An 8,495-nucleotide genomic window follows, 5' to 3' on the forward strand; every position below is an offset into this window, starting at 1 on the left:
GCTCAGCTAGTTGTGGCTGTTAAGCCTAGCTTGCTTATGCAAATCTTGGTTGGAAATGGCTCTGCATCTCCATTATGAGTACTTAATCCAGCTTCTGTTCTTACCTGACCCACTGACTTGGTCTCGCAGCATTGTGGGAGGCTACCAAGCTTGACAAGGCTCCAGCTGAGGTAGCTACTGCTTGTTTTTGCTAGCCCTTGTCATGCTCTTCCAAGCCACAGGTGGCCTTATCCAGCTTGACTCTAGTATCCCCAGTAACCTTGAGCTCAGCTCTGTCACTATTAAGATGCAAGATGCACAATGCAAGTCACAAGCAGGCACAAATAGGCCCTCTTTATTCTGATGCAACTGCTGTGAACCACTCCTGACTTCAGGAATGACTACTCAGTGCAAAGAAACTGATTCATGAAATCCCTTGCTCTCTTTTGGAAAATACAGCAGTGGAGAAGATAAAATGTAGCTTACTACCAACCACAACAGAAAAATGGATCCTTGAGATAATTGCATAATTCAGTTTTGCTACAAGTTTCAACTGCCACAGTTTTGAAGTTCAATGCTTCCAAGCTGCAGCCAAATAACACTGGTATGTGTTCAGTCTGCATCCGTTGCTTAAAGTCTTGTGTGCAGTTGGGTAGCTGCTGCATGTTGACTGAACATGTTGCTCTGAAACTGCGTGCTTCAGTTATTCAGGACTGATCAGACTGCTGTCTTTATAGAAGTCTGCTCTTGACTGCAGTACAAAACAAATTAGTCCTTTACCTCACAGAGGTAACTTTTGTATAAATTTTCTGTACCACAAGAATGAAGTTGCAGCACATAAGCCATACCTATAAAAGAAAAGCAAAGCACATGTTCACACCTTTTCAAGATAGACCAGACCTCCCTACTTCAGCTGCAGCGCAATAATTATTTCAAATAGCCTTGCCAGTGTTACTTAGGTTAAAACTTAAGGATGTTGTAGCTTGGGAGCTCATCCAGCCTCACTGATGCAGGAGCAAGAATGCCAGGCAAAGCTTTACATTCAAAAGAAACAGATGGAAGGCCAGTCAGTGCTGTCTGCACAACCTACCAGGTGATGATGTACTGCATGTGCTCGTTTCTCAGGCTCACTCTTGTCTGGCCTCCGATGGGCCCCCCAGGGACTGTGCTTCCTATAGGTATGACACAGGGCACAAGTTAAATCTTTAGTCTGTACTATGCAGAGCTGCCCTTGCTGTGAGAAACGGGATGAAGGTAGTAAGCCCTGTGGATGCCCTACTCCTCAGGTAGCAGTGTTCCCAAGTTACCAGCAAAGCCAGAACTGTGGGGCAGGCAGCCCTACAGCAAGTGACTGGTTGTGCTCAGGGCAGGGAACACCGCCTGCATCTCTTCTGAGCATGCTACTGTCCCCCAGCACAGACTGCCTACCACCTTCACAACAGCAGACCTAGAAGAGAAAGGTGCGATATCTTGTTGGACTTCACAATTGCAAAGGTTTTTTTCCAGCCTGAATGATTCTACGATTCTACCTTTCCAAGTGCCCAGGGGAAGTAACTAACTGAACGGAAAGGGGGATTTATCATAAATTGGACATGGGGTTGGGTTCCTCTGTGACTTACTGAAATCTGCATCGATAAAGATGGGCTCAGCGCCGGTCACCTTTGCCATAGCCTCCAGGTCACGGTAGTGCCAGCGGTTTTTCTCGATGTTATTTTCAGGCACAAAAGGTCTCCGGGTTTCCGATAACCTCACCACCCCAGTGAGGTCAATTTCATCTTCAATCTGAAAGGCAGAGGAGAAAAAAAACATCTTTCAAGGTTCATTTTCTATTCAGGCATATCCGGTCCTGGCAGAAAAATACAGCACTTGCAGAGTCTTATTATAAATCAACTGGTCATGCCCTGCACCGGGGCGGTGCTGTTAACAGCAGGGGGAAAAAATCAAGAACAGCTCCTTGTTTGTAAAAAATATTATTTACTTAACAAGAAGGTGGGAAGAAAAGATTTGCCTTCTTTGAAAAGTGCAATGGCTATTTAAGTAACCTCCCATGATGCTGACCATGGCTACTGCCTGTCTGGGTCAGTGGTGCCTCTGGGGAATCAAAGGGCAGAAGGTAAGATGCAGCATTGCCTGGGTCCCCCTTACCTGTCCCTTCAGCCTGGTCTCCGGCTTCAGTTTCTTTTTGGGCACAAATCCTCGGTTGACTAAAATTGTGACCCTAGGGTTACATAAAGAAGTATGGCTCATCAGTGAAAGGAAATTTATTCCTGCTGCTGCCTAGGATTAAGTACCAAAGAAAGAAGCAACTCACGTTTGGTGCCACTTTTTTTGTCATCTGAGTGCACGTTATATGGAATTAAAATACAATTTCGAATCAAGCCTCCATGACCTAACAGACTGTGAGATATGCCTTTTAAGGCAGAGGGAGTGATTTACATAAACCCAACTACCACGATTCAGCTTTTCAAAACCAAAGCAAGTTGTTCACATGAACCGTGACTGTCATTAACTTACCCTAGTTCTGTGCAGTAGAAAGGAGTAATGACATTTGCTCCGTTTTCCGGGTGAGATGTCAGCCGCCCAGCTTCCCTGGCTTCTCGCTCAGGGTCCACAAGTGACCGTGGCAAAATATAGAGCTCCTTGGAGTGGTCAAAATGCCCTCGGACCTTTACAGGTCTGTACTCCAACTCCTTCAATTCCATGGGGCTGCATGGAACAAGACCAAAACAAAATCATGGCTGCAACAGGGAAATCAAATTAGGGGATTTTATGGTGGGATTCTCCTTTTCCCTAATGGTTCACTCCAGACCCAGCTGGCTTAATATTTTATTACTATTACAGTGAACCAAATTAAGATGTTCATGAGTATCGAGAGAGCAGGTTTTTTACACTTCTTGCCACCTCAATGGCACACACAGCTGATCAGCGGGTGGATACGCTGCCTGCGCATCCAACCAACGTGGAGCATTTCCTGGAAATCCCATGAAATCAAACAACTGAACTGCTGATGAGTTGTGCCATGTGGCCAAGTGACCTTAAAAATCTCTCTCATATCTGACACAACTGCTCCACACTTGGGGCAGGGACTGCTGTTGATCCAAGACTCCCTGTTACAGGAATAATTCCTCTGGGACATCACAGACACCAGCTACCAATCCTCCTTCTCCAGGAGGAATACATATGGCATAAATTACACATCACATTCTCCTAAGAGATTCATCCTTTTTACATGCATTTAGAGTATCCCATAGGGAAGCATTCACTTATTCTTTTACTAAAAATAAGAAAACTAACAGGATGTCTATCCTAAATCTGCTTGCACATCCTGATTCCCATTGCATTCCTTCATTTTCACAGTTTAGTTTAGCATAAGTTCACTAGCACATGAACCATGTATAATATCCCCAGCACATTGTCAGTGCTCTGTAGATAATAAACTATCTCAGCTTCCTTACTCTAAGGTCAGAGGGATGGGCTCTGATGTAATTCTTGATGCCAGTTGCGCAATCAAATCTAATTTCCACTTTCGTCGCTGAACCTGAAAGCACACAAACGCAAGAGTAATTCCTCATGGTAGAACAGAGAAATGTAATAAACCCAGCAAGTCTCGAAATCTTTGTCATAAGTTTCTAAGAAGACCTGGCCTAAAACAGGGTAATCGGAGATAGGAAAATGGAGGCTACTGACTGTGAGGAAATATTTATATTGAAATAGAAGTGCCCTTTAAAGGCTTACAAATGGACACTTGGAAAACAGAAATGTAAAATAACAGCAAATCTTTACCCTGCATGTGATTTGAACTAGATTGAACAGCCAGTGATAGAAAAACCTGACAGCCTTCAAATGCTCATCTCTTTAAACAATGAAATATTTATTTGTACCTGCCATGTGCCGAGACAGAATGTGGTCAGAGGCACCAGGAAAAGGCCCCATTTGAGCAGGATGTCCTCTCCAGATGTGTCAGCAGCTGTTGTAGAACTCCGTGGTCTGCAGAACCTCAAACAAACATCTAGAGAAAAACAGAATGAGGAACAGGATTTGTACAGGTCAGGAGAAGCCAAATTCCTGCAGAAAATGTCACCTCTTGGTATAAGGTTGAAACAGGGAAAAAGCCAAACAAATCTTTTCTTACCTTTAGTCTGCTGGACCAGACCAGAACCTGCTTTAGTTAGGGGATGTCCAAAAAACGTTCTTCTGATCAAGCAATGTGATACCTGCATGAAATAAGAAAGATTTGTAAAATTTGTATCTAAATGGTATCAATTGCCCCAATGATTGCACAAAAGTTTATTTACCCAATGATTTAAGTCTCATCTGAGCAACTGCCTGTGAAACACTATGGGTTAGGTTATAATGTAAAAAAAAAATATCAAATTCCAGCTACAGAGCTGACTATAGGGCAGCAAATGACCTTTCTGTTTCCCTCCATGCCACCAGCAAACATACACACCGTCTTAACCTGTTCTTGAAAGAAACAGCTGAGCACCTGCCCACCTGCTTCCTCCCCTTCCCGCCACGCTGGCGCGGCACACGGACCGCGTTACAGCCTTTGCGCCTCCGATTCTGCTCACTTTCCGCCCCGCGCAGCGAAACCGCTGCCCACACCGCGGCACTGGGGGCACCGACCCACGGCGGCCAGAGCCCGGCCGGGCGCACGGGCGACGGCGGGGACGGGCCCCGGGCAAGATCGGGGCCTCAACAAGGGCCCAGGCCCGCTCCCCTCAGCCCGGGCCCGCTCCCCTCAGGCCTCCCCCGGCCGGGCCCTGCTCCCCTCAGCCCTCACTCGGGGTAGACCCCGCTCCCCTCTCCCTTCACCCGGGCCCGGCTGCTCTCCCGCTCCCCTCTCCAGGCCCGGTCCCGCTCCCCTCTCCCCCCTCTCGGCCCGGTCCCTCTCCCCTCACCCGGCCCCGGTGCTCCCGTAGCAGACGCGGCCCCGCGCGCAGCAGCAGCAGCCTCCCCGTCGCCATGGCAACGCCGCCACCGTTCCCCGCGCCGCCACCGCGTCCGGCCCAGACAGTCCCGGCGCGGGCAGGCGGGCGGGCCCCTCTCTAGCCGCCCCTCTCTATGGTGCCGGCTGCTCCCCGGCGAGGCTGGCACCGGAAGGGGAGGCGAGCTCCGCTCTGGCGGCGCCTCTCTATGGCGGGGCTGGCGCCTGGCGGCGGCGCGGCCATGGCTGCAGTACCCGAGAAGGAGCGGCTCTTCCTGCGGCAGCACCCGCTCCTTAGCCTCGCGGAGCCGGGCAAGGTGAGGCTGGAGCCGGCCCGTGTGGGGCGGAGGGGCACCATGAGGGTCGGGGCCGCCCCCGGAGGGGGGACTGGGGCCGCCTCCCTGAGGGGTTCGTGAGGGAAGGCCGGGGCCGGGACTCCGGAGGGGGCCGTCGCGGGCGACGAGACCGGTTGGCAGCGGGCCGGGAAAGTTCTCCGGCAGGTGGGCTCAGCCCCAGTGAGGTCCCTGGCCCGGAGGCTTTTCTCCCGCTGTAGAAGTCGGAGGAAGGCGCTGGTGGGAGCCTGAGGCCTCCCCTGCCCTCCCCAGCTCTGTGGTAGCCCCCTGGCCTTCCCTGACCAACTACTGTTTTTCTTCAGGTGAGATGCAGGCTGACAGGCCATGAGATGCCATGTCGACTGTCGGAGCTGCAGGCTTATACTAATGGCAAGAAGTATCAGCGGCTGGTAAAGACTGCCAGAGAGTTCGACTATGGCAAGTTTGAGCCCCACATAGTGCCCAGCACAAAGAATCTGTAGGTATTCTTCCTTCTGTGCATTATGCTTTACACTTTGTTCAATCTTAGACATAAAGTGGTTGAGCTTTACAAAGTTCTTGAGTCTTTATGGGTTTTGGGAGATGGGGAAAGTCTTTATAAAGTATCAACTTTGAGCACAGTGCTTGTAAGTGAAAAGTTATTAAGTAATCGCATACTTAAACCCTGTTGCTGGCTCTTTCTTCCTGTGTCTGTCAGACACCAGCTGTTTTGCAAGCTCACTCTCAGACACATCAACAAGTTTCCAGAGCACGTGCTGCGTCATGTCCAAGGGAAGCGCTATCAGAAGGCCCTAAAAAGATGTAAGTAGCTTTTCTGAAGATATAACCAGACAACTTTTTTCCCTACGCTGCTGAGATTCCAGTAGATCTGTGTGAAGGGATCAGTTTTCCTTAGATTGACAGTAATGTACAGCTGTTGCTGTGTGTGCCCCTCAGCTAGGAAGGAGGATCCCAGATGTAGGGAGCAGTCACCTTCCAGCAAATACCTTGGAACACCCTGACTTGAGAGGAGCAGTTCTGAAACTTCCCCAGAGAGGGTGGTTCACATGTCCAGCACAGCCTCTGTGTTAACATCTTTCCTGTCTGTCATGGACTATAGTGTCGCTGTGGATTCCATGAATGTATGTTAGAGCTGGAGCTTGGCATACCTCTGAGTTGCATTTAATGTAAGCTAGAGTTGGGTACTAAAAGGACATGGGTGACTGGGCAGCCTCACTAAGTGCTGCCCAACGCTTTGCACTGTTAGACGAGGAGTGCCAGAAGGAAGGAGTGGAGTACGTCCCTGCCTGCTTGCGACAGAAGAAGCAGCAGATGCAGCACCCTGATGACCAAATGAATGGGAGCAGGCAGCCTTACAGAAAAGAGGAATTCTGGGAGCCGAAGTCCAGCGACGAGGGTGGAGAGGAGACAGATGACAGCATGAGTGACCTGTATCCACGTAAGAACATTGGTATCCTTTATGTCCTGAAGGGAATTTGTCGGCTAATTTTCTCCCAGTTTCTTTATAATGCTCATGTTGCTGAAGGCACGTGACTTCCATCCGGTTTGGGGTTCTTGGGTTTTGAAAAAGCTTATCACCACCAAGTAAGAAATAGCAGTTATCACTAAGTAATAACCAGAGTTGGATCACATAAAGTGTGAGGGGGAGGGATACAAGATGCACTGCGCTGGGATTTGCTGCTTTGTTTCTCAGCAAGTCCTTGAGTCTGACAGGTTGGCTTACAGGCGGAGGCGCTGCCTTGCCAGAACGGGCTAGTGAGAGCACCGGGCAGATTAAAACACCACCGTGTTTATTTCCCCGAGTATTTCGGTAGTGACACACAGATGCTTGCTGACTGGAAGCAGCCTGGCAAATCACCTTCCAAAATGCCCTCAAAGTAAAGGTAGGGGGAGGCAGAACCTGTGTGCCCAGGGAGCTGATTTTGAGCTACATCTTTGTGTTTTAGCTGCACTCTTCCCAGAAAAAAGCCCAGCAGCTCCACAAACCACAAAAGGCAGCGATGACTTTGCAACAGACAGCGAGGATGATGGGACCAAGCAGAATGGTGAGGTGAACAGAAAGGATGGTGGAAGAACACGTGTCAGCAGAGCAGTTGGCAACAAAAGAGGAAAGGTGGGAGTCACTGCAGCAGCAGGGGAGCATGGAGCTGGGATCCCCTCCCGTAGGTGTTTGTCTGATCTATTCCTGTCTGAGAACCAGCAGAAGGTGCAAAGCTGCTCAGAACAGACTTTCCCCGTGTGCCAGCCAGACTCGCATCCTGAGGCATGAATTACTACCAGTAAATGTTATCCTGTCCACAGTAACTAGGGATGTTCCTGCCTGTATAAAGAGCTCATCTTTGACAGGATCCTGCTGCACGCTGTCTTAACAGGGAGAGTGAAGCGTGTCTTGTGGGTTCTGTAACCTTCCTCCCCAGACACGCAAACACAAGTTAAACCCTTTTGAAGTCACAGGGTCAATCCAGAGCCTTTTTCTGCCTCTTTTGAGGAGCTGGCCAGGTCCTGCCTTATGGGACACACCTCGGTCCTTCTCAGTGTGGGAAGCAGGCAGATGTTAGATCCATAAAGATGGATAAACCTTTCACACTCTCGGGCAGCCCCTGAGGAAGGTGCTGGACCCTTTGTAACCATATCAAACTGGGAAGTTAAGACTGGATGAAGTTTAGGTTTGTTGCTGCAGGGAGGCTGTCACCGTTCGTATCGAATGAAACCCTCGTCACAGAGAAAATGCCAGCTTCCAGGGCAGGGCAAGGAAAGATCCTGGCTGGCTCTGTGCTTGTTCTGTCTCTGGTGATAAAGGAGACCACACTGTTTCTCTTTTAAGCTTTCTTAGGCCAGGCTGGATTTGGGTTTTAGGAATAAGCTGATTTAACCTTTTTTCCTCTACAGAAACAGTCAGGCCCTTTACAGAAGAAATTCAAGAGTCATCATCATCAAAACCCCAAGAACTTAAAGAAAGCAACCAACGGCAAATAAATTTTATGATAAACACACAGCCTGAAGCCTGTTGTATAACAATGCTAGCAGGTGCATGAGACAAAGTGTTTGCCCATTCTAGTTAACTGTTACTGGGGAGGGGAATAGTGGGGTGGAATTAACTGGTATTTGAACAGCCTTAAGCCACCCCCCCCCACCCCCCCCCAGGGAAGGACGACTGGTGCGGTCAGACCCCATTATGGAAAGGATTTTCAGAAGATGGGAGAGAAAGCCCAAGTCCACTAACCAGCGTTTCCAGGTAGCCTATCTGCAGAGTGTCA

General features: G+C 49.3%; 2 protein-coding genes across 2 annotated transcripts; one reads left to right on the top strand and one right to left on the bottom strand.

Moving 5' to 3' along the window:
* Positions 1 to 318: 318 nt before the first annotated feature.
* Positions 319 to 5,018, bottom strand: LOC130155196 (surfeit locus protein 1). Its single transcript, XM_056352231.1, has 9 exons — positions 4,881 to 5,018; positions 4,112 to 4,193; positions 3,861 to 3,988; positions 3,435 to 3,517; positions 2,494 to 2,685; positions 2,125 to 2,197; positions 1,599 to 1,761; positions 1,070 to 1,151; positions 319 to 827 (listed from the first exon to the last, which is right to left on the bottom strand). Exons 1-9 carry the CDS (start codon positions 4,944 to 4,946, stop codon positions 761 to 763), a joined length of 936 nt encoding a protein of 311 aa, XP_056208206.1. The 5' UTR covers positions 4,947 to 5,018; the 3' UTR covers positions 319 to 760.
* Positions 5,019 to 5,093: 75 nt separating this feature from the next.
* On the top strand, positions 5,094 to 8,229 carry SURF2 (surfeit 2). The gene is made up of 6 exons (XM_056352232.1): positions 5,094 to 5,223; positions 5,562 to 5,716; positions 5,936 to 6,039; positions 6,485 to 6,676; positions 7,185 to 7,351; positions 8,128 to 8,229. Exons 1-6 carry the CDS (start codon positions 5,116 to 5,118, stop codon positions 8,212 to 8,214), a joined length of 813 nt encoding a protein of 270 aa, XP_056208207.1. The 5' UTR covers positions 5,094 to 5,115; the 3' UTR covers positions 8,215 to 8,229.
* The last annotated feature ends 266 nt before the right edge of the window (positions 8,230 to 8,495 follow it).

Source organism: Falco biarmicus, chromosome 9 (assembly GCF_023638135.1).
Source record: "Falco biarmicus isolate bFalBia1 chromosome 9, bFalBia1.pri, whole genome shotgun sequence".
In the NCBI taxonomy this organism is placed as follows: Eukaryota; Metazoa; Chordata; class Aves; order Falconiformes; family Falconidae; genus Falco; species Falco biarmicus.

What these genes read in the sequence shown, in the direction of transcription:
- LOC130155196 (XM_056352231.1), bottom strand. Translation starts at nt 4,946, where the DNA reads ATGGCGACGGGGAGGCTGCTGCTGCTGCGCGCGGGGCCGCGTCTGCTA. An exon ending in CCCATCCCTCTGACCTTAGA is followed by an intron (nt 2,686 to 3,434) that starts GTAAGGAAGCTG and finishes TGTTCCATGCAG; the next exon opens with CCCCATGGAATTGAAGGAGT. An exon ending in TTCTACTGCACAGAACTAGG is followed by an intron (nt 2,198 to 2,493) that starts GTAAGTTAATGA and finishes ATGTAACCCTAG; the next exon opens with GGTCACAATTTTAGTCAACC.
- SURF2 (XM_056352232.1), top strand. Translation starts at nt 5,116, where the DNA reads ATGGCGGGGCTGGCGCCTGGCGGCGGCGCGGCCATGGCTGCAGTACCC. An exon ending in GCCTCGCGGAGCCGGGCAAG is followed by an intron (nt 5,224 to 5,561) that starts GTGAGGCTGGAG and finishes GTTTTTCTTCAG; the next exon opens with GTGAGATGCAGGCTGACAGG. An exon ending in GTGCCCAGCACAAAGAATCT is followed by an intron (nt 5,717 to 5,935) that starts GTAGGTATTCTT and finishes TGTGTCTGTCAG; the next exon opens with ACACCAGCTGTTTTGCAAGC.